General features: G+C 45.6%; 1 protein-coding gene across 1 annotated transcript in view; it reads left to right on the top strand.

The window, feature by feature from the left end:
- LOC142467345 (shootin-1-like) overlaps positions 1 to 25,823 on the top strand; it is a 45,941-nt gene that overhangs the window by 12,177 nt on the left and 7,941 nt on the right. The window contains exons 2-11 of the mRNA XM_075572913.1: positions 2,795 to 2,847; positions 2,924 to 2,984; positions 6,071 to 6,165; positions 10,873 to 11,029; positions 12,139 to 12,236; positions 15,125 to 15,206; positions 15,608 to 15,702; positions 21,289 to 21,435; positions 22,301 to 22,454; positions 23,517 to 23,658. Coding sequence (XP_075429028.1) covers positions 2,795 to 2,847; positions 2,924 to 2,984; positions 6,071 to 6,165; positions 10,873 to 11,029; positions 12,139 to 12,236; positions 15,125 to 15,206; positions 15,608 to 15,702; positions 21,289 to 21,435; positions 22,301 to 22,454; positions 23,517 to 23,658 — 1,084 coding nt within the window. The remainder of the gene's footprint in view (positions 1 to 2,794; positions 2,848 to 2,923; positions 2,985 to 6,070; positions 6,166 to 10,872; positions 11,030 to 12,138; positions 12,237 to 15,124; positions 15,207 to 15,607; positions 15,703 to 21,288; positions 21,436 to 22,300; positions 22,455 to 23,516; positions 23,659 to 25,823) is intronic.

The following is a 25,823-nucleotide window of genomic DNA, read 5'->3' as shown; positions in this document are numbered from 1 at the left end:
GCACAGGGGTGATCTCCCTGAGGGGAGAGGGGATCCCACTCCATTGGGAGGGTGTACCTTTGAAAGGATAACACAGCAAGATGTGTGGCTAGACAACTCACTGTATGGGGCAGTTGGCCCGCACCGTAAGCCACAATAAAGCAACCTTGAGGAAAGACATCTTCATGTGTGAGTCTGAACATACTCTACACATGATGGCACCACGGAGGAGTTCCTCATCAGAATCATCCCCATGCGGACGCAGGGATCCTGATGAGGTGGAGGCGCTGCACTGGATATAGGTAGGACTCACGCACACTACCTCAGCTGCCTGTCTGGGTTGACAATCCCCATACACCATCATGCGGGAGACTCAGGAGTCCTGTTGCCAACAGGTGCACCACCAGACACTACCATGTAATGGGGACTGGTTAGACCACAGGGGCCAATGTGAGATTGGGTGGGTCAGGCCAGGCCAGAAAATCTGTTACATATATATTGCACAGAACTTCCCAAAGTTAGTGTAGAAGGTGTTATGTCAAGGCTGGGTCAAGTGTCTGCAGCAGTTCAAGTCTGTCTGTCATAGAGGCACGTGGCAAATTGACAAGCTGATTACACACTGTGTCCAGGGCTCTGGCACAGCTGGTGGTCTCCCTTGGGGGAGAGGTGGAAGGACAACTTGATTAGAGAGCAATATATCAGTGGACACAAAACATGCTGTCACTTCCTTTGCTACATATGACACATCACAGGGTTTGAGGGCAAACCTCCATGATAACTACTGGCAACCCTGCCTTCTTACCAGGGATTACTGCCAGCAAGAGAGAGATATGTAACACCAATTTTACACATGGCTACAATAAATTTTGTCATATAACGGATTTCATGCCACGTTTTTGCACTCCTATTTTTATTTTTGGAGGTATCGCATTTGAGAAGAGGATTAGTGATCCATTCCTGAGGTCTGGCGCAGCAAACAGGCTATCAGCGTTTAATTCATCAGCGACTTTTTTATTTTAATTTAATTTGCATTCTCAGCAATTCCATTTTCAGAGGCTACAGTATTTACACACTATTTACACAGACATTTACCTACACTTGCTAATGTAGTGACCTAGATTGCTAGGGACACAGTTCTAACAGTGGTTGGTTGTTCTTTCGCTATTCATCAGAGTTATTGTTATAGTTGACAAGTTGACAAGTTATGTGTTTTAAACGTTTTAAGGGGTGTTTCAGTTCAAGTTATATGGACCTCCTTACCAAACGCACTGATGTTTTGCTGATGTCACTCAAAAATTGCACTCCATTGATTAAGGACATTTTCATTTCAGTTTACGTTTGTTAGGGTGATTGAATTTTTTTTTACATGTTTTAATTATCAGATGTCTTGTTGCTATTATTATAACATTGATGTAATTTGGTGTTTAATGTTTGTTAACTATTTATTTCATGTTATTTATACCTGTATATAAAGAGGGGGGGGGGGAAGCATCACTGTATCACATAAACTTAAGAAATACAGAAATAATATGGCTTCAATGTTTTCTTCTTGGTGGTCGCAGCAAAAAAAAAAAACATTGTGGCCTTGTCAGGGATTCAATGGTCTGTGGGAATCCCTTGTTCTAGGTCTGTTGGGGAAGGTACACGGATGTATCTATTGGGGAAGGTGACTTCTGTGTCTACTTACCTCTTGGGATAATTAGTGGCAGTGGATATAAACTATCACCTCTTGGCTTAAGGCAAGAGGAGTAGTTTTTAAGTTTTTTGGTTTAAGGATGGGAATGTTTAGTGGTTTATTGTGCCAGTTTATTTCTTATATTCTTTTGTTTGATAAATAATAATGAATGTATAACAAAATAGCTGCAACCTTTATCAACAACCATTGCATGTTTTGTACGTACTTACTGGATTTTTCTAAGTAAAGAGACAAGAGATGGGGTGTTCCCCCGGGGTAATATCTGTGATAATTGACGTCACCGGGGAACCCTCTGAGCTTCAGCCACTTCAATGGGTCTCAGAGGTTTTCTTCCCATGGAAAAACAGCTTCACGGTATATTGAATTATAGCCTAAGTTACATGATTGAACTTAAATAAAGATTACCTGAGAAGCTCAGGTTAAAACATCATATGTAGTGAGGCCCTTCTAATGCCAGGTGATGACTGGTGGTGTGAAACAAGTAAGGCTCAGCAGCAGAAGTTTCCATGTGAGCACTGTACGACAGGCTTTGGGCCTAACTACAATAATAGAAATTAAAAACTTGGAAAATATATATCAAATAAAGTTTATTATCTGCTTTAAAGGGAATCCTATTTAGCTCACTTTCAATGTCATTTTCAGAGCATCGCACCCTTAGGCTGCGGTCCCAGTACGGCCTGTGCGCACGGCGAGGCGTGCACTGTGCGTGTAAGCACCGCCCCTCAATGGGGCTGGGCCCAGTACGCACCGTCACGCAGAAGGTGCAGCCGCGCCGCGCTGCAGGGTTTTTCCCAACTCAATAAAATTGAGTTTACTCCTAGCGACGGAGGCGTGGCCACGCCCCCACCAATGAGGGCGAACCAGCCGCGTGACGTAATGGCCACGCCCCGCAAATCCCCGACCACGCCCCCTCCCGTCGCAAGATTCTCCTCACAGACCGCAGATCGCGGTTAGCGCTGTGACATGCGCCGCCCCCCCCCCCCCCCTTTCCCGCCGGGCGCGCGTGTCACAGACATTACTGGGACCGCAGCCTTAATGTTTCCCCATAAACATCCGGTCCTGCCTTCAGCTGGACTTTCCCGCACGCTAATTGTTTTTCCCCTGCTCTTTCTTCTGCAGTAATTCAAGAATCCAGCGATGAGGCCTCCTCAGAAAGTGAAGCAGAGACACTGGTAAAATTAATTTACTGCGATTGTCGTCACATGTTGATTGTTAGGCCGGACATTGACGGCACTTCTGCTTTTACAGAAAGAGGATCTTGAAAGGGAGAGTGAGCTTATCCAGAAACAGCTGCAGGATTTTGAAGAAAGTGAGTGTTCAACTTTTACTCCAACTAGAAAAAGTAATTGCTCAAGACGATTTAAGAAAGGGAGAAAACAGCTCCGTAAATATATATCTGTAATGTTATATGCAGTATGTGTTCTCCATAATTCCTGCCTTGTTCTGACCATGTTTAATATCTACTAATACTTTCATCATGTGTCTATCCTCTCCAAATAAAATAAAATTAAAATAAATAAAATAAAGGATAGGCTTTATTGGATACTGTGCTGGGATGCATTCACTTTTGTCCCCTCCATCCTACACCTCGATCTTTTGGAACCCTGATCTATCAGTAAACATTTTCCTGGGGGGTTATTTACGAAAATCTCTTGGTTGCAAAGATCAGTGCAAAATTGCTCCAGGTTAAATCACACTTTCGGCCGGAACGGACATTTGCGTTAACTTTAAGAGCCGTTGGTGCTAATGATATGCACAAGAGGTGTTCCAGTAGTAACGCATACCTACAGAGATCCGTTATAACCAACGCAGGGATTAAACCTGATGCTAGTGTAACCCCTCCCTGCCCGGCTCTTAAGGAGTGTTACTGTGAGGTTGTGTAGGTGTAGTGACACACCCTCTCTTTACCGTCTCAGGGTGCTGGCATTCTGCTGGCTGGTAGTGTAAGCTCTCAGAGTGGTAAGAAAGGACGCCAGGAACTTTATTATACAAACAGGACAGGTTTATTGACAGGAGAGGCTTTCACTCTTACATTCTCTTCCCTGGAGTCGAGACAGCTGCACAGGGAGGTACACGGTTTATATCACTCCATCTTGTACATTGTCTTGGGGACATGCATTTCCATAACTTCTATGGACCTGTAGTCATTTGCAGATACTTTCCTAGACTTTTGCACGGGGATGTAAGTTCTTCAGGGTTCCCATCTCACCTTCATTAATACAATGTCCCCACTGCCTTCCTTATTGACCTGGTGTGCCTTCCTACTCCAAGGCTGGCGTTAGAGCAACCTTGATAGTGACAGAGAACCCTGGTTTAGGGATCCCACATATTGGGGACCTGCCACACACACTCTCCCTCAGTGCACTGTTATGGCCTTGCGATCAGATATGAAGTGGCCCTATTTGGGGAGGGACACTTTCCCTAACTATGAAAAACACACAGGTGATCTCACATCTTAAAACACGGAGCTACACACTTACTAGACTAGGACTACATGCAAACAGTTGAGACCCCTTCCTGTTTTTCCTGGAGTCCTCCTGTTCATGTTGGGGAACTCCTGTGGTCCAACCCCCTCACAGGTCACCATAGTTACAGGGATGTGATTGGGCTCGTCACCACATAACCCCCACCCCATGTGACAGGGGGGGCTCTGTCTGGAATAGGGGGGGGCTAAATCTTCAGTTGGCTGAGTTGCAACAATATTTGAAAGGTCATTGCTTTGCAGCAACTCACCAGACATTAACCCCTTGTATACCTTTAGTATCCCAAACGGGGAGGGGGGTTACACGAGTTATGTCAGAGGAGAGGGAGAGACCTTTCTAATTTTATTAGCAGTTGGCGTGTGTGCGTGTGCGTGTGCGTGTATGTATATATATCCCTTTAATCGTCTCTCCAAATAAGGGATTCTTTTAGTAACGTCTCAAGTGGCTTTTATGTTTATCTTTGCATATCCAAATGACCATATATCTCAGGTGTTTCCTTTTGCGAGAGGTGTTTCTCTCTCGGCACACAGAGTACACCGAGCTCTGAGAATCTGCGACAATACATTTCTTTGATAAATAAAGTGCTGTTTCTTGCTCAGTTTTTGCCACAGATTTGTAGCGGTAAACTTGAGTAAATAACACCACTCTGCTGCACAATTAGTGTCAAAAATGGGTTCAGATGGAAATTATATACATACTGTAAGGCAGCGGTGCACAAACTGGGGGCACCCCCCCACCCCAGGGGGGGCCCGAGACTTTTCTGGCGTTTTCAAAGGCCCCACGCTGAGAGCACGAGGCCTCTGTAAACTTACTTACCAGGTCTCTATGCGTCTGTATGACAACGCAGCGTCAAATGACGCCCGTTGCCATGGAGCCATGACGTCAAATGACCCGCAGCATCATTTGACGCATCATTAGACGGGAGGGGGGGGGCGCGACTGAGGAGGGAGCAGGTAGGGGGGCGCAGGGAGTTTGCGCATCGCTGCTGTAAGGGAATATGTATGAAGGCAAAAGTAAATCAATTGTGGGGCAAAATATATTGAAAGTGGCAGAGTTGTCTTATTTAGTATATACATTTTGAGTAAACACAGAACGGAGGGGACTAATCATGTGAGTGCCTCTGTGAGACAGATAAGAAACACAGGATGGCTTAGAAATGATGTATTGATGGGATGTTGGCTTGTAAGATCCAGTAGCAAGTAGGCCTTAGAGAGTGTCCTCTCTGGGCATAATGATTAGAGAGGATGGAAGGGTGCTGGTAAAATCTAACCTCCCAGACTGAAGCCAGAGATCTGGAGGAAATATGTGGCAAGGAGCATCTGAGAACACCAGCAACAAACAGGGTTTAATTAGGGGAGATACAAGCAATCCTGGGTAAACAGGATAACAGGCAAGGTAAATAAACAGGACTGGGAAACAGGGACAGGCAAACATGGACATGGAAACACGACAGGACTGGGAAATGGGTAACAGGAACATGGGGTGGCAAAAAAAAAACAATGGCTGAAATGCCAGGAAGGAGCAACTTCCCGGACTTTAAGTAGGGGACAGAGGAGGAAGTGGGAGAGTCCTGGGCTGCAATGCCTCTGGGAGTTGTAGTCTTTTGGGCTACAACTGTGGTAATGCACCCTGAATGCATGCTTTTTTCCAGGCACTGATGAACCGGTCTGACGGAGCCCACAGATGCCCCCACATTCCTGGGCATTAGCAGGGTTTCTGTCTGAGCGGGGATTTTTTTTGCATTACTCTCCTCTGGAACCAATCAGGTTACAGACAATTAATATGCTTCCTGAAAAGCCTGTTGGGTCAATTTTATAGTAATATTAAGCGAGGTACATAGTCCGCGTTGTGCCTTCTGGAACGAAACGGTGACAGTTTTCCGCATCTCTTAAAGAAGCCATTTCTCCCACAGTATCACAGAAGTTGCTGGCGGAGCTTTCAATGTTGGAAGCTGAAAATGAAATAGAGAGATCGTGCCGGGAACAGGCGGAAGTGTATGCAACTCAGGTATGTGGAATATATAGTAAGACTTCACGTCAACAAAAGTGTTATGCCAGTTACGCTGGAATTTAATGTGGGACTTCAAAGGGCTGAAATTGCTTTGAGCTTGAGATGCATTCAGTGAGTGAGACAAATCAAATGTGACAGGAACATACCGGTTTTGCCAGATTTTAAGGCAATATTTTTTTCAAATTAAGTGTAGCGTAATATCCCCCAACCTATGGGAGATATGGCGACTACGGTGTGTGTGGTGTGTTACCTGTGGCCCACAGAAGGCCTGAACCTCCGCCGCTGGGAGCCTGGGGTGTACCTGATTCTTACGATGACAGCGCCTCCACCTGCAAAGGATCCCGACTTGGAGGGACGTACCCTTACAGGAACAATAATAATGATGCACGCACACAAATATATATGCTAACAACTTTTTACTGAACACAAATAACATTGGTACCCTGTACCCCACATCAATATAGCCCCCAACCTGATACCAACAGTGAGTGTCCCCAGAGTACATTGGGTGCCAGGCACCAATTCTCTGATGTCCCTTTTCCTTAAGTCAAAGCCCACCCAAAGTGTTGGAGATAGCGCTATCCGTGGAGTGTTAGTGCACTTGGTTAGGTACCTGCCCCGGGGCTCCAGCACCCGGGTGTTGCAGAATGACAAAGGGGATCCGTTTGATCCAACGTTGTCATCCGCGATGGCGTCCTCCTCCACATGGGGGTGAATTCCGGCATGGATAAAATCACCCTACCATCTTTACCGCGTAGCTGGTCTGGTTCCAGACCAAAGGCCGCAGTCACCGCGTGGCGTCTCACCGGTGCTGTACCTGACTATATGCAGCTACTGGGGAAACTATGGACTTTCCCTACAACAAGCTACAGTGAATCGGGGCCTAAGGGGGAATTTCTGGCCTAGTCCAGGGGAACACTGCTCCCTGGACACTACCTACTCCTCAGAGGTCCCTCTTCCGACTGACTAGTGCGGTCCCAGCGCGCCAAATGTATCTATCTGCAAGCAGTGGAATCCGGACTCGCGATTGGCTTCTAGGAATCACATGATTACTGCCCTAAAGGATCATGGGACATGTAGTCCCCGCAGAGAGCCTTTCCCCTATTGGCCGCTGCATGCAAGACAATCTGCGCATGCGTGCTATTTGTAATGGCCGCCGCACTAGGGGAAGATACTGCGTATGCATGCACAAAGGCAAGATGGTGGCGCCCTGAGCACTTGCTTCCGTTGGAGCCCTGGCGAGGCGCTTGCCACTCCTGCGGCCCCCATACTCTCCCCAGCCTCACCTGAGGCGCGTGCACGGCCCCCTCTGGCACCCGCAGCGCTCCCATTCTCAGCGGAGGTGGTGAGGAAGACTAAAAGGGAGCCCAAGGGGCCTGGGCCACAGAAGTTAAGTTGAAAAGTACATACTCGCCTTATACTGGAGTCCCGCCCACTTTGCGAGCCAATCAGCAGTGGGAGGTAGGAGGGTAAAATGGAGGAAGCTCCACCATGGGGGCCTGAATCAGCCATGTTGGTTGTGGCAGGAAGCTGAAACAGAGAGACGTGTGTGTGTGTGTGTGTGTGTGTGTGTGTGTGTGTGTGTGTGTGTGTGTGTGTGTGTGTGTGTGTGTGTGTGTGTGTGTGTGTGTGTGTGTGTGTGTGTGTTTCTTTCGTTCTTTTTTTCTTTTTTCTTTCCAGCTTCTCCTGAAATTAGGGGGTCGCCTTTTATTCAGGGTCACCCTACAATTGGGCAAATACAGTACTATTCAGTATATTGTTAGTGGATGGCTTGACTTGTATGTCTTACAATGGGGTAATTGTTCCTTCGCTTAGTGATATTATAAATTTCAAAACGTAGAAATCAATGACACACAAGAACCAGTTGGCCATCCTCGTCTGCCTATTTCTGTTACTTGTTGTGAACGTTACACCTTATTATATCCTGTGGTTCCTTTCATATTTAGGATAGCCTTGTTTTGAATTCCCTTACTGCAGTCGCCTTGATCAACTCTGTTGTGAAGCTTTTCCATGAACCCACTACCCTTTGTGTAAAGAAGCACCTCCTGACTTTTCCCTTGAGGGGGAGAGGGGTACATTAAACGAAACCCTTGATATTTGGAAAGTTTCCATCATACTCCCCTCACTTTTCCCATCCAAGCATGGTCCTTCTCATCTAAGCATGGTCCTCCTCATCCAAGCATGGTCCTTCTCATCCAAGCATACTCCTTCTCATCCAAGCATGGTCCTTCTCATCCAAGCATGGTCCTTCTCATCCAAGCATGGTCCTTCTCATCCAAGCATGGTCCTTCTCATCCAAGCATGGTCCTTCTCATCCAAGCATGGTCCTTATCTGATATGTTTTATGATGTAGACGATGCATTATTAGGTCTCCTCTTTGCCCAACTTTTAAATGTTTTATGTCCTTCTGAGGATATGAGGCTGTGGCCGGATTCATCAACCTCGATTAAAACTGAGTTAATATCGTAACCAGTTACAAAAAAAATATATTGCATCTTATTACCGCAATTTTAAAATGGAATACATCAAGGTAGCAGTAATATTTTACGAGGCATTTGCGATGTTCGACCCAAAGCCGCGATGATGGAATTAATGTGATCGTTAATAACGCATTAATTACCGCATCGCGGTCGCTTTAATAATATTTCTATCATACCGTAGCCTTCGGTAAAATCTATTATTACAGAACCCTATGGTAGAAATAACATTAACTCCTTCTATGCCGGTGGTTACCAAGGTATACCACAGGCAAAAAAAGGGGTTAATACAATAAAATTAAAATGACACTACCTACCCCCCTCGGATGCCTCAGTGGCCAGTATTTGCTATCCTCCAAAGTAACCAAGGGGTTAACCACCCTCCCCCATTCAAATACCCCATCACCCACTCCCCTCACTCCCACCTCCAAACACATCTACTTTGGCAATCTATGTATAGATGGTAACGTTTTACTAGCCACTAAGTGGCCAAGAGGGGGTAGGAAGTGTTATTTGTAGCCGCGCTGCAACGATGCATTAATAAAATACAGCATTGTTTCATTACCAAAGCTCGCGTATCCGGGCCTCTATTTGCTAAGCAGTTTTCCGCCATAAGACGCCCTCCAGCCCTGGAAGAGCCCTCAGTGCCCATTAAAGTCAATAGATTACAAGGAGTCTTCCAGTGCCAGGAAGAGTCTTCTGGCAAAAGTCCTGCTTGGTAAATATGGGCCATTGTCTTTGCAACTGAACACAGTGTTCTAGCTGAGGTCTCGCCAATGATCTATAAAACAGCCTCGCCATCGCTGTCTTCCGGGTGCTAATACATCACCCTACACCAGGGGAGCGCAAACTTTTTGAGCTGCGCCCCCCTGCCAGCTCCCCCTCGCTCTTGCGCCCCCCTTTACATTGTTTGCATGACATCACGTGACCCCGTTTCCATGGAGACGGCCGTGTTACGTCCCCGCGGCGTCATTTGACGCCACGTTGCCATGGCGACGCGTCACAGCGTCTGAATCAAGGTAAGTTTTACTGTTGCGGAGGCCTCACGCGATCCCCCCCGACATCTAATTTAAATGCGTCGGGGAAGAGTGCGGAGCCTCTGCAACCACCTGCGCCCCCCGCCCCCAAAAAAAATCCAGCGCCCCCCCCACTTTGCGCGCCGCTGCCCTACACTACGAAGCATTACATAGTAGATGATGTTGAAAGACAAAAGTCCATCGAGTTTAACCCATGTTAAATGTAATCGGATACTTAGTCACCCTTTAGAAGTATATTTATTTAGAGTAAGCGGCTGAGTAAGGCAAGCAACAAAGTCTGACGAAATCTTTGCTTCCTTTCCCTAGTAATGACAATCAGATCCCTCCCTGCAGCAACTCTTTCGACGTTTAACGTATTCTGTATATTCCTGTATACCATTCCTAAAAAGACGTGTCACTTTTTTTTTTAACAATATAGGATATAGTGCATCAATGTCACATTCTCCATGGCAGTTAATTCCGGAAGAGTTAAAAAAGGAGCTGAGAAAGTAAATTGGTTGAACACATGAAACAAAAGTAGATATGATACAAAATTAACTTTGGTCAATGTTGGGAAGGAAATTGGCAACAGAACAAAATCCAGTGGACCAGTTCTCAAAAACAGACATATACTGAAAGAAGAAGAGGAAAGAGCGGACATGCTTTATCTGCTGTTTAAATAAACTAATTAATTCTGCGTAGTTCACAGCTTACATTTTAGTTTCTATACTGTTCTTAGGCCTCAGACACGCTTACCGCTGGCGTGCTGAGGCGCGCTGAGGCTCAGGGAAAGCGGGTGCTTTACCTGGCCTTGCGGTTGCTTACCGCAAGCGCTCTTAGCAGGCCGTCAGGGGGCGATCTGGGGGCGGGCGCGTCACTGGCCGGGGGAGGGCCAGTGACGTCACGGAGCTGGTTTGCCCTCATTGGGCAAACCGCTCACGTGACCGGCCTGTCTCGCCGGCAAGCGGGGGAATTTTAAATTCCCCTAAGACCTGCGCTTTCGCAAGCGCGCGGAAGCGCAGATGAGCCCCTACTAAAGCCGCTCTAATTGCGGCTGTAGGGGCTTAGAGCTGAGCGGGAGCGCACGTCAGCGCGCTTCCGCCAGCATGCGCCAAACATGGCCAAGGCATTACAATCAGCGATCTCATTGCATTCATATAGTTGATGTTATAACTGTGAACTGAACTGGACCAGCACCTTTTCCCATACAGGTGAGCAAAGAAAACAAAAAATTGAAGCGTATCAGTATGCAAGTGATGCCTATGTTATATCAGCTCCCTGAAGAGATACAAATTCTGGTCAACGAAGATCAAGATATTACAGATCCTGTCACTGACACTGCCTCTGAATATCAGCAACAAATTAAAGGTACTGTTGCATTCTAAATATATGTCGTCTCTCCCAAAAAGCAATATTGATCTAACCTTCTATTCCAATTAGTTTTCAACCTACATTTTATGAAGTAGTTTTCACTTTGCATAATAATCCTAATTGTGTCAATATCAATACTCCAGGTTACATCTTCCAACCTCCTTTCTCAGTTTTGAACATGACACTCAACAGGGCAGCCCCTTATTCCCTTTGCTGTTTGTAGTACTACTTTGATGTGGAAGCTCGGATAGAAAACAGTTCTGATATTAGGGATATTGAAATACAGATATAGCAATTGTTATTGCACCCACTGATAAAGTGGGATTTACTGTGTTATCACTGCCACTTAAATCCTATGGAAACTCAGTGATATATGAGTAGGTGGAATAAAGCTTGAAGCCTCTTTAGGTTGCAAGTAATACATTGTATTAATAGGGTATTTTGATCAGTGTAAGCCTGCTTCTATAGGTAACTAGTATCAATGCGATTACCTTTTTCTTTTGCATTTTTTTTGTATTTGTTTCACTTTTTTACCCACCATACTTTATTTAATGTGGTTGAAACCGCTTCTAGCTTCATATTACGAAGCTAGTATAACTATCCCCATCACATTGATGAGACCCTGATTGTTACAATAGCTGCCTGTGAGTATGTTTACTGACCATGCACTTCTTTAACCCAGTCTGTGCTGAATAGCTGTGTAATGCGGCAGGTATAAGATTATAGGGGTCCATGTTAAAATGGATTAGAAGCAAAAGGTGACACTGTGTGCTCATTTGCATGTCATTACCCAGAATCCCTGACTGCAGTGGAAGCGCTGTTTCCTAAGAGATAATAGGGAAAGGCAGGGCTGCAGACCTGTCTGAAACATGTGAATGTGTTCACATTTTTAATTGACAAAGAGTAAGAGGTAAACACATACTGTAGGTACATTGGAAGATAATTAAAATAAAATCCCATTTCCATCTGGCACCAACCCTAATGAGGAATATAGCAAAATAAAAAGGATGTAAAATTAACCCGTCTGTGCCAACGATCATAAATAGTTATCTATACAATTGTACCTATTAAGAATGATGTTCTGTGCTTGGTTTTCCTTTGTTTAGATCTGCAGGAAACCATTAGAGAGCTTCTGGAAGGAAAGAAAGAATCCGCTATTGTATTAGAAGAACTGAGGAGTAACCTCAGGCGTTTAAATGAAGAGGTAAGAAATGAGCGTACACTCAGGGAAATGAAGGACCTCTGCTGTGGGGTGACTGTCAGAGGCAGGACACCAGGCAGCGGGGTGACTGTCAGAGGCAGGACACCAGGCAGCGGGGTGACTATCAGAGGCAGGACACCAGGCAGCGGGGTGACTATCAGAGGCAGGACACCAGGCAGCGGGGTGACTATCTGAGGAAGGACACCAGGCAGCAGGGTGACTGTCAGAGGCAGGACACCAGGCAGAGGGGTGACTATCAGAGGCAGGACACCAGGCAGCGGGGTGACTATCAGAGGCAGGACACCAGGCAGCGGGGTGACTATCTGAGGAAGGACACCAGGCAGCAGGGTGACTGTCAGAGGCAGGACACCAGGCAGCGGGGTGACAGAGGCAGGACACCAGGCAGCGGGGTGACTGTCAGAGGCAGGACACCAGGCAGCGGGGTGACTATCGGAGGCAGGACACCAGGCAGCGGGGTGACTATCAGAGGCAGGACACCAGGCAGCGGGGTGATTATCAGAGGCAGGACACCAGGCAGCAGGGTGATTATCAGAGGCAGGACACCAGGCAGAGGGGTGACTATCTGAGGCAGGACACCAGGCAGTGGGGTGACTATCAGAGGCAGGACACCAGGCAGCGGGATGATTATCAGAGGCAGGACACCAGGCAGCGGGGTGACTGTCAGAGGCAGGACACCAGGCAGTGGGGTGACTATCAGAGGCAGGACACCAGGCAGCGGGGTGACTATCAGAAGCAGGACACCAGGCAGCGGGGTGACTATCTGAGGCAGGACACCAGGCAGCGGGGTGACTATCTGAGGCAGGACACCAGGCTACGGGGTGACTATCAGAGGCAGAACACCAGGCAGCGGGGTGACTATCAGAGGCAGGACACAAGGCAGCGGGGTGACTATCGGAGGCAGGACACCAGGCAGCGGGGTGATTATCAGAGGCAGAACACCAGGCAGCGGGGTGACTATCAGAGGCAGGACACAAGGCAGCGGGGTGACTATCGGAGGCAGGACACCAGGCAGCGGGGTGATTATCGGAGGCAGGACACCAGGCAGCGGGGTGACAGAGGCAGGACACCAGGCAGCGGGGTGACTATCGGAGGCAGGACACCAGGCAGCGGGGTGACTATCAGAGGCAGGACACTAGGCAGCGGGGTGATTATCGGAGGCAGGACACCAGGCAGCGGGGTGACTATCACAGGCAGGACACCAGGCAGCGGGGTGACAGAGGCAGGACACCAGGCAGCGGGGTGACAGAGGCAGGACACCAGGCAGCAGGGTGACAGAGGCAGGACACCAGGCAGTGGGGTGACAGAGGCAGGACACCAAGCTCGGGTCAAAGCAAAACAGCTTTACTTCAGCAAGATACTGTATACCCAAAGTCTATCAATCACAGAGATAGGATAAAAATACAATGAACAAGGTGTTTTAAGCGCAAAGAAAACCTGTGAACAAATAAATAAGCGCAAAATTTAAATACTAAGTGACCCTATACTTTCCCTATAGTTATTATAGGTGCTGCTGGAAGTAGATCATTCTACAGTCCAAAAAAGATAATACTACTACTACTACTACTACTACTACTACTACTACTAATAATAATAATAATAATAATAATAATAATAATAATTATAATTATAATAATAATAATAATAAAGAAACCAACGCAAAACTGGAGTGCCTAGAGTAAAGGCAATATCTGTATGTATGTATGTATGTATGTATGTATGTATATATATAATGTGTATATATATGACACAATTATAAAAAAAAAACAACACACAGAACCCCAGCAAGCTCTTTTTGGGAACCCCTGAGCCCCCATAAAATATATATGTATATAAGGACCCTTTTTCAAGAGAATATATATATGTATTTTACTGTGTATTTTTGTCATTGGATGTAGCATTGGGCTTCTCTGTTGCTTGTTGTATACATTTGCCACGCTCAATATTTCTCCTTTTTGACACTTATATACATATATATTTTGTGGGGGCTCAGGGGTTCCTAAAATGAGCTTGCTGGGGTTCTGTGTGTTGTTTGTTAACTCATTCTCAGCTGTCTCAGCTGTTGGAGGTTAGTGGCCCCTCCTTCCCAGGTTTTAAGCTCACCCCTACCCGCTTCCCAAGTCAGCAGGACTTTTTCATTCTACTGGATATAGACCCACTGTGGTCTTTCTCCCTCCTAATAGAGGTAAATGAGAATTTTAACCACAATAGAGGTATATTATTATTTTATCTGGTAGTGTTAGGACCTGTGAACTGGGTCTGCCTTGTCGTGGCTCACAGGCTCGCAATGCTTTGGCCAAAGGGTTAAACGAAATGACCCTTTTTCAAGAGAATATATTAATATTGTACTGTGTATTTTTGTTATATTGGATGTAGCTTTGGGCTTCTCTGTCGCTCGTTGTATACAATAAAAAAAACAGCTGAATTCTTGGAAGGTTGGACAGGCAACGAAAAAGTGGAAATCCTAACAATCGAACCTAGGGTAGCAGCCCCGGCCTGCTATTTTGACTCAGCCCTTGCTGGAGTGAAATGAGTAGGTCTCTGCCAGGTAACGGTGCATTATCCAGGCCTTTGGCCAAGACATGGTGCTTTATCTCAGGGCAGTCAAAGTGAACTTTGTTTTAAAGTAAAGCAAACGTAGAAATGGGAAACTTGATGTGTATTAATGTATATCTTTTTATATATAAAGCGCTGTCTGTGTACATAGCGCTTCACAGCAATAACACACGTAATATAACGTATTGGGAATAAGCGCTTGAGACATTAACAATAACATTGGGAAAAGGAGTCCCTGCCCCGCAGAGCTTACACTCTATGTGCATTTGTAACGAATGATGCGGTGATAAACTTTCTGCGCCTTGCACATCATGCAGCTTGAAGATGAAAGATTGGAAAGAGCATGTATTTTGATGACGCTTGAAAAGAATCAAAGGGCCTTATTAAAGTTTAAGAAAGGTAAGTCGTCCTAAAAAAAATATCTAAATATAGGAGATTGCTGCTCTAACTGAGATGGTTTGTTTTCTTAGTCCTATTTTTTAGTATACTGTATAGACCAGGGTTGGCCAACTCCAGTCCTCAAGACCCCTCAACAGGTCAGATTTTAAGGATATCACTGCTTCAGCACAGGTGGCTCAATCAGTGGCTGTCTTTGACTGAGCCACTGATTGAGCTACCTGTGCTGAAGCAGGGATTTTCTGAAAACCTGACCTATAGGTGGCCCTTAAGGACTGGAGTTGGCCACCCCTGATAAAGAGGCTGTTAATTTCACTCCTCCACTTCACGTCTCAGCACCATAAGCAACGCTCGTTTATAAATGCTATAATTCTTTTCATGTCTTCCACTTTGACATGAAACAGTGTCGCTCATGGTCTCAGAGGAATACAGTGAGATGATGCAGCAGCTGGAAATAGAGCAGGGCTTGCGGCAGCATGCAGAGGTTTTTGCGCACAAGGTACAGTATGAACTATTGTGCTGTGCATCCACAGTAATATGTAGGGCAGTGGTCAAGGAAACCTTCAAATATATTGTGAAATTCTACGGAACCCCAACCCTCTCTAATAGCGCGTCTGAGATCAGATGCATTGTAAGGAACCCCAACCCTCTCTAATAGGGGGTCTGAGATCAGATGCATTGTAAGGAACCCCAACCCTCTCTAATAGGGGGTCTGAGATCAGATGCATTGTAAGGAACCCCAACCCTCTCTAATAGCGCGTCTGAGATCAGATGCATTGTAAGGAACCCCAACCCTCTCTAATAGCGCGTCTGAGATCAGATGCATTGTAAGGAACCCCAACCCTCTCTAATAGCGCGTCTGAGATCAGATGCAATGTAAGGAACCACAACCCTCTCTAATAGCGCGTTTGAGATCAGATGCATTGTAAGGAACCCCAACCCTCTCTAATAGCGCGTCTGAGATCAGATGCATTGTAAGGAACCACAACCCTCTCTAATAGCGCGTTTGAGATCAGATGCATTGTAAGGAACCCCAACCCTCTCTATTATTAAATGTTCATAAACAAATTCCTTAGTAGACCAAGTGGGCAGCCCCCATGTCAACACTATACTAACAAGCCATACCTTGCATACCAACATGACATACAAAGGACACAAGGGTGAGAAACGCGTAGGAGGTCACCACGTTAAACGTGCTGTTCCTGAAATAAAGTTTTTTTGTTTTATTGAACCTGGTCTCTTCAAGCAACAATCTTTCTCGCTTTCCCTGGAATGACGCTGTCACGATAGCTTATGACAAGATATAATGAACACCAAATATCTGGGTTGAACTGAACGAGGCTTAGATATAATAAAATATAATTTATTCCTTAAATAAGGTGAACACAGCAATATAGTACAATTAACAGACAAGAAGGTAACACTTACTTAGGGTTGGGGAATGGAGAAGTATCAGCTAGCAATTCTCCATCAATCCGGTGACATTCCAGGTGGAATCAGAAGCACAATTCCAGCAATCCAGTGACATTCAAGATGGTATCAGAAGCACAACTAAAAACTGTAGGGTTGACACAGTTTATATACCTGTGCAACCCTATTCTTAACATTGACCACAGCCTATTGGTGAACAATTATCTGTATCCACTCTCTAATGTGGAGACACAGACTAACAGACTAACCCATGCCCTCAGGTAACAATTAGACTGGCAGAGTTTTGTTGATTGATTAATACTTAATCCCTAGACAATGGGTAACAATAAAGGCAGTTACTTTTTGATCACCGTGCTTAGGCTACTCAGCCGTCTGCTCTTCATGACTTATTAGCCTAGCAAATGGCGTCTGCATTTTCAGAACAGATCCAAAATAAAATACATATACACTTTAATATCTACACATATTAATAAGTTCCATTCGGGTGGGCTCAGTGGGTCAACCTTTACCAGTTTTTAATGCCTACAGTGACTCCACATATTGGCCAAATATGAACTCTCTGCGACCTCTAGAACTGGAGATACAGAAATGCACTTTAAAACATTAAAATACATGCTTATAATGAAACATGGGAACAGGGGAACATACATTTTCAAGGTATAACAAGGTGCAAACCTCATCCCTGGACCACAGTCCAGTTAACCCCTTGTCTCTCTGGTGAGGTCAGGGGATGGCCATATGGGGTGCAACCCCTTTAATAAAGGGCCACCCCCTTTCTCCCTCTACAGACACCTCTCGGAGAACCTTCTATTCACCCATTTAACCAGTGTCCTTTCCCCCCATATTTTGGATACTCGTGTGGCTACCTAAAATTATTTTTAATTCCTTTGCTGTACTATAATCCACCTCCTCAATTGGCAGACTGTTCCGTGGCTCCACTACCCCTTCTATGCAGAAGTACAGGATAATTTACTACCTGGAGCTGTTTTTGTTTTTCCTGGCTTTAGTGTGCATTCTGCTTTAAATTCCCCACTTTTTGGTATAAGCAGGAAATTAGGAATGCTTTCCTGAGAAATCTTCTGGGAAATCTATTTATTAAGGCAACTTTAGAACAAAACTGGGGCATTTTACCCCACACCCATGTAAAGTATTTTGCTCATATATTGCCCCATCTGTTTTATTTTGCACCTTGGGGAGAGTCAGTAGGAGGAGTTGGGGGGCAGTTACATGGTGCACAGATTATAATGAGATGTATCACATTCTGCATCTCTGTCCCAGCTTGCACCTTGGGGAAAGTCAGTAGGAGGAGTTGGCGGGGAGTTACATGGGGCACAGATTATAATGAGATGTATCACATTCTGCATCTCTGCCCCAGCTTGCACCTTGGGGAGAGTCAGTAGGAGGAGTTGGGGGGAGTTACATGGTGCACAGATTATAATCAGATGTATCACATTCTGTGTCTCTGCCCCAGCTTGCACCTTGGGGAGAGTCAGTAGGAGGAGTTGGGGGGAGTTACATGGTGCACAGATTATAATGAGATGTATCACATTCTGCATCTCTGCCCCAGCTTCCACCTTGGGGTGAGTCAGTAGGAGGAGTTGGGGGGAGTTACATGATGCACAGATTATAATGAGATGTATCACATTCTGTGTCTCTGCCCCAGCTTGCACCTTGGGGAGAGTCAGTAGGAGGTGTTGGGGAGGAGTTACATGGGGCACAGATTATAATGAGATGTATCACATTCTGCGTCTCTGCCCCAGCTTGCGTCTTGGGGAGAGTCTGTAGGAGGAGTTGGGGAAGCGTTACATGAGGCACAGATTATAATGAGATGTATCACATTCTGTGTCTCTGTCCCAGCTTGCACCTTGGGGAGAGTAAGTACGAGGAGTTGGGGAGGAGTTACATGGTGCACAGATTATAAGGAGATATATCACATTCTGTATCTCTGTCCCAGCTTGCACCTTGGGGAGAGTCAGTAGGAGGAGTTGGGGAGGAGTTACATGGGGCACAGATTATAATGATATGTATCACATTCTGCGTCTCTGCCCCAGCTTGCACCTTGGGGAGAGTCAGTAGGAGGAGTTGGGGGGGAGTTACATGGTGCACAGATTATAATGAGATGTATCACATTCTGCATTTCTGTCCCAGCTTGCACCTTGGGGAGAGTCAGTAGGAGGAGTTGGCGGGGAGTTACATGGGGCACAGATTATAATGAGATGTATCACATTCTGCGTCTCTGCCCCATCTTGCACCTTGGGGAGAGTCAGTAGGAGGAGTTGGGGAAGAGTTACATGGGGCACAGATTATAATGAGATGTATCACATTCTGAGCCTCTGCCCCAGCTTGCACCTTGGGGAGAGTCAGTAGGAGGAGTTGGGGAAGCGTTACATGGGGCACAGATTATAATGAGATGTATCACATTCTGTGTCTCTGCCCCAGCTTGCACCTTGGGGAGAGTCAGTAGGAGGAGTTGGGGAGGAGTTACATGGTGCACAGATTATAAGGAGATATATCACATTCTGTGTCTCTGTCCCAGCTTGCACCTTGGGGAGAGTCAGTAGGAGGAGTTGGGGGGAGTTACATGGTGCACAGATTATAATGAGATGTATCACATTCTGCGTCTCTGCCCCAGCTTGCACCATGGAGAGAGTCAGTAGGAGAAGTTAGGGAGGAGTTACATGGTGCACAGATTATAATGAGATGTATCACATTCTGCGTCTCTGCCCCAGCTTGCACCTTGGAGAGAGTCAGTAGGAGGAGTTGGGGGGGAGTTACATGGTGCACAGATTATAATGAGATTTATCACATTCTGCATCTCTGCCCCACCTTGCACCTTGGGGAGAGTCAGTAGGAGGAGTTGGCGGGGAGTTACATGGGGCACAGATTATAATGAGATGTATCACATTCTGCGTCTCTGCCCCATCTTGCACCTTGGGGAGAGTCAGTAGGAGGAGTTGGGGGGAGTTACATGGTGCACAGATTATAATGAGATGTATCACATTCTGCATCTCTGCCCCAGCTTGCACCTTGGGGAGAGTCAGTAGGAGGAGTTGGGGGGGAGTTACATGGTGCACAGATTATAATGAGATGTATCACATTCTGCATCTCTGTCCCAGCTTGCACCTTGGGGAGAGTCAGTAGGAGGAGTTGGGGAGGAGTTACACGGTGCACAGATTATAAAGAGATGTATCACATTCTGCATCTCTGTCCCAGCTTGCGCCTTGGGGAGAGTCAGTAGGAGGAGTTGGGCGGAGTTACATGGTGCACAGATTATAATCAGATGTATCACATTCTGCGTCTCTGCCCCAGCTTGCACCTTGGGGAGAGTCAGTAGGAGGAGTTGGGGGGGAGTTACACGGTGCACAGATTAAAATGAGATGTATCACATTCTGCGTCTCTGCCCCAGCTTGCACCTTGGGGAGAGTCAGTAGGAGGAGTTGGGGATGAGTTACATGGTGCACAGATTATAATGAGATGTATCACATTCTGCGTCTCTGCCCCATCATGCACCTTGTGGAGAGTCAGTAGGAGAAGTTGGGGCAGGGTGTTATACGGTGCACAGATTATAATGACATATTCTGCATCTCTCTGTACCATTCTTTTGGTTGCCCCCCCAAATCCTCCACATCTGAAGTAGCACAAGTCTAAAAGAAACTGTTCTTACACATATTGCAGTTCTGCTCCAAAAAACGGATCAGTGCGTCAAAGCACTTTTTTCCTCTGCATTTATATATAGACCCTTTGGTTGCTGTTTTCCAAATTCCTCCGCTTTTACAGATGTAGCAGGCTTCAGATATCTCAACACACTCAGACATGCCTCAGAATATATTACTGGTTTTCCATTAGATTCAATGGTCATTTTGCCACCGCATACTATGGTAAGTCCGGGCATAGCTCAAAAAATGGAACAGTTAAGCCAGCCACATCTGGGCTCTGCCATCTTGGTGAAGACATAAATCAAAGCAGGAAGTTCATCGAGTTGTTTGGCAAACGGCTCCTTAACCACTCCCATCTTTAGTGATGCCCGGTACTGAAATGTACAGCAGTGACCGTAAGTAAATGTCAACAGTCTCCCAGCAAAAAGACGAAAGGAGGGTGGCGTATAATACAGAAACAAGAGAAACATTGGATAGATACAACATTATCCTCAATATGCAATAAGGCCTGGGGTCAATCTGCTATTAATGCTCAGGTATTTATAGCATTTACCACCTTACTTCTGGCCATCCTGCAGTAGCGAGTGGTAAATAATACTTGCCGTGGCTGTTAACAATTCAGAACGTAGTCATTATACATATGAATGTTTTATTATTGATCCTGGAGAAGTATAGATTTGTTGTTGATTGTGATAATTTGACGGACGCTAAGGTGAGCGTTTTTCACTGGCGATATTTTGGTCGGCAGAATGGTTCTTTAAAAGAATCACAGCCCACAATGAATTTGCAGATGTTTGCAATTCACCTTCTGCAAAAGGATCGAGAGTTTGCTCGATATAAAATCTCCAAAAAGGACAGAAAGGCAAAGTTGGCACTTGTCGCTTCAAAGAAGTATAATCCCATTAGGTGCTGATTCAAGTAGTGCGCAATATACACATGGAATGAGTCATACACACCGTGTTACCGTGATAATCTTTCCCCTGCACCTGGGGTTTCAGATGCTGAAAGAGCAGCAGGTGGCCAACAGGCAAAGCAAGATACTGATGCACAATGTAGAGCCCAGTGTCATGGTGGTTAAAGCGCTGGAGGAAGTCCGTAGCCTGGCCACATCTCTGGAAGAAACTAAGCAGGAGTTACAAACAAAGGTATCTTCTGTAGCCATGTGTCGTCAATAACGCTATGCACATTCACCACTGCTTGCTTGTGTCATCCGAAAAGTATAGTACAAGGTTCTAGTAGCTGTATTGGTCCTGAAGAAGAGTAGATTTGTAATAGGAAGTAGTGCCCTTTCATAGACCAAGAAGAGAGTTCCTCATCAATGTAATCGTGGGTAAAGAGCAATCAAAAACCCACAGGTGATGGAGAGACATGTGAGCCTTGTGCACACTATTCATGCTTAAACAACTCTCCTGTATGTATGTATGTATGTATGTATGTATGTATGTATGTATGTATGTATGTATGTATGTCTTTATATATATATATAGTGCCAACAGTGTACTCAACGCGTCACAAAGACAACACAGCACAGGAAATTATAATAATACAATTAGCACAGCAAAGTCAGACAATAGGAAAGGAAATCCCTGTCCCGGAGAGCTTACAATCTAAGTGGTATGATGGGAGACAGAGACAGCAGGTGAGGGAATAAGTGCAGTAGATGACAGTGCTTGGCCACACTGGTTGGTAGGAGTGACTGTGGGACAATAGCCATGAGTCCGGGCTATTGGGAAGCTTCTTTTGCGATGTGAGTTTTAAGGTTGGTTGGTATTAAATTAGATGGGTTAATACCATAGCAGGGAGAGAGGTGGCAGGAGGCGCTGTGAACTTCCTGTGCTCCCCTCACTTGGAAGACATCGAGTTCATTATGGTGCCAACTCCCAGTCACACTTTCAAATGACGTCATGTGTCCTCCGTCATTATGTTTGTCTGTCCCCTATGGTCCAAGGCACCATGTGTTGTTTTTTTTTTTTTTTGCTTCAGTGGAATATAGTTGGTATTTCTCCATAGGTAATGAGTCTAGGGTCTCAGCTGGCAGTGAAACCTTCCCGGGAAGAGTTTGAGCTGATTCAAGAAGCGTTCAATGCAACAAAGGAAGATAAATGCAAGCTGGAAAACCAACTAAAAGAAGCTGAGGGTAAATGCACCCTCCTAGAAGAGAAGGGTAAGCAACATGTTGCAGATTTGCTTATCCCATCATATTGCCCAATTGGAGCCACTAGTGATGTGCTCTAAACATATTGGACATTATGAAGGAGTTGTTTTTGCAGACTCATGTTAGACCTTGAACTTACTGTAACTATTTATAAAAGCAGGTTCCTCCTTTCTCAGAAAAGACTATAGAGTAACTTTGAATGGTTCCCTTGGTTGGGCAATACTGTATATTACGTTCCCTATGCCAAGGGATGCATTGAGTAAGGAACACACACAGGGCAACTATCCAGTGTTTTATATACCGTGAATAGGTTTCGTTCTTGTTCACCGGTCAAGATGGGTCCGTTTCACCACATATAACATACAATAAAATACAGTTCCCAATAACACTGCGCAGGTGCAAGTAAGTGTCAGGGGTGCTTTAGCCACCAAATCCTGGGTATGTTGGCTTTGTGATGGTGCCAACATACCATGGGAGATCTTTGTTGTACTAACTGTTGCAGGCCTGCACTTCGAGAAGGGTTCTTCAGTACCACTGGGCTTTGTAGACGTTGAGGGTCCCCCCGATGGTGCTTGAACTCTTGCTCACTCTTGACTGTAACCCGCTCTCCTGCTGCCACATGCACACACTCCAATCCTCGACCGAACCTGATTGCCCACAGGTCCGCGCAGCTCTGATATCAGCAAGGCTTGCCCTCCCTTTTGAAAGGCTCCTCTCCCTTTTACTCCGTCCTCTTGCACAGCCATTATTATTGGCTTCTCTCATGTCCATGCAGTTAGATGTCCAGAGAGGAACCTGTCAGGGGGCAGTGTGAGTGTGTGGAGCTCATCACACAGAGAGTTACACTAATTATACAGACATTACACAGTCTGTTTGTTTACTTGTATAAAATGGACTTTCAGCAGTTTGGTAGCAGGTACATAATTCCATAAAATTGCCTAAATACCTCTTATTTTGTTCTACTTATTTTTTCACTCTTAATTATTATACGCTAAAAATTGAGAATGGAAAAGTGTTGTGTTTGATTATATCTCTTTTCATTCACTCAAAGTCATTTATTCTCATTTGCAGTTAGTGTCCTAGAAGAAAAACTAAAAGAAGCCGAATCTCTCCCCTGTAAACAGGATGAATTACCGGAGGCGCCAACTCCACCTCCTCCTCCTCCACCACCACCACCTCTACCCCCTTCCCGTCCATCCATGATCCCAGAAAAGTAAGACTCGTAAAAACGATATATTGTACAGCAGGGCCCCGCTTCTCGGCACTCCGTTATCCGGCGTTCCGCTTATACGGCGGCACCGAGAAGGGGGCCCACCATCTTGGATTTCCAGTCGCTAATGTGCAGAATGGACGGGTGCGTCCGGTGCGCATGCGCAGACCGCAGGTTGCGCGCACATACCATAGGTTGCGCAGAACGGCAAAAATGCCGGTTTGCGCATGCGCAGAAGTGAAAATCGCCGGATCTGCTTTCTGGCGATTTTCACTATACGGCGGGCCTCTGGAACGGAACCCGCCATATACCAGGGGCCCTGCTGTATACACGTTTGGTTTGAAGTACAGACCGTCCTTAGTTACCCGCCAGAATCTGTCCCGCAAACCGCCGTTGGATAGCAAAGCATTGGATTGCGAATCCAACATGAATCCGTGGCGGTGAGCGCCGGATAATCTGTTCCGACGTCGGATTATGCATTCGGCGGAATGCATTATAACGCGTCGTATAATCCGTTCTATGGATGACGGAACAGTGAGGACCACCTGTCTATGAGGACATGCAGTAACACAGAGTAGAAGTGTTCTTCAGATTTAACCACTCTAAGGTGAAGCTTGAAATTCTAACATAGCCTCCCGTTATATATACTTTGAAGAAGTCTTCCCTTGCAAGAACAGCGCTTGGCTCCAATTCTAATAAATGGGATGAAAATCTTCTCCAGCATATTGAAGCGGTTTTATCCCTATTACTTTAGTCAATCTGGTACATGGACAAAGCAATAGGCTGCATGCTCTTCAGGACAAAAATTCATTCACAAACAGATGCAATATGTTATTTTTGGAAACCAATGTCTTTTTAATGAACAACCCCGCAGTATCATTATTTTTTAGTAACACTTCCTTAGGGCAGAGATGTATTGGTGTTTTGGGGGTAACAGGTTTGGATGATGGGGATAGGTGCCCCAGGTTTGGGTGGTTACTTCTTGGTATGCAAGTGGGGTAGTTAAACTAGTGGTTAGTGGCAGCTAGTTATGGGTTTGCTTATGGCTAGCTGGCCACTTGGGTTACTAAGGAGCGGGTGTCACCATCTGGTAGGGAATGCTGGGACAACTGTCCTGGTCTGACGACGGAGGGGGCCTTCCTCTGCTGGGCCCAATCTCAACAATCTGTCCCAGGACAAGGACTTCAATCCTGGGGCGCCAGCAATGGTGGCGTGGGGGCCTGCTAAAGGAACATCAGGGCATGGAATTTCCAGATCCAACTGCCCCGGCCCAAAATTGTGATAACGACACTCTCGGAGAGAATATGTACGTGAAATAAGAACATAAATATATACAGTATATATAAATTGATCATTTCTGAAAGGATTAATAATAATTACCCTAATTCCCTAAATCATATGACCGTAGTGGTCATGGCGCTGGAGGATTAACACTGCAGGAGGTCCCATCCGGTGCTGCAGATGTTTACTCCTTCGACCGCGGCGCCAGGAACAGTGAGTCTTACTACATCTGTAGGTGAATTGAGTGGGAGTGGATTATTGAGTTACAATGGTCATAATGGAGGGGTATGATCTGTCACTGTAAGGTGCAGCTGTCCGTTTATGGACTTATCCAGTTCAATCAAACAATGAGATAACCAGTAAAGAATATGGGGGGAATCAATACCAGGAAGACCACAAAATGAATAATGTTTTTTTTTTTTTTTTTTTTAAAAAGGGAAAGGAAACAAGAACAAAAATAGGAAATATTATAAGGAATAGAAAGGATATATAAACAACGTACATACAGCAGAAAAAAAGGGTAACACTCACTTCACCAAGGCAGATTAGCAATAAACTCGAGTGCCAATCTTGTACCGTTAATGCGGTTACTCGGCGACAAAGTGAGAAAAAGACAGAGCAAGCCGACAAATCTTTATAGTCTCATTATGTTGTCAAATGATGACATAATGAGGTAGGGTGTCAGTATCTAGAGTGACAACGTAATGACACAATGCTTTAAGCGTTGTTGCCATGCTGCTGTCTTTTTCTCACTTTGTACATACTGTATATAAACAGCTGCAGAAAGTACAATATAACTGCACTCACATTTCAATATAGGACCGGCAAATACTATTCGTTAGCAGCCTCCCAGGTCTCTGACACCTTGCAGCATGTCTCTCTCTGTA

Source organism: Ascaphus truei, chromosome 1 (assembly GCF_040206685.1).
Source record: "Ascaphus truei isolate aAscTru1 chromosome 1, aAscTru1.hap1, whole genome shotgun sequence".
Taxonomy (NCBI): Eukaryota; Metazoa; Chordata; class Amphibia; order Anura; family Ascaphidae; genus Ascaphus; species Ascaphus truei.
Note: the sequence above shows the minus strand (reverse complement) of the source record. Positions and strands in the feature narration are given on the sequence as shown.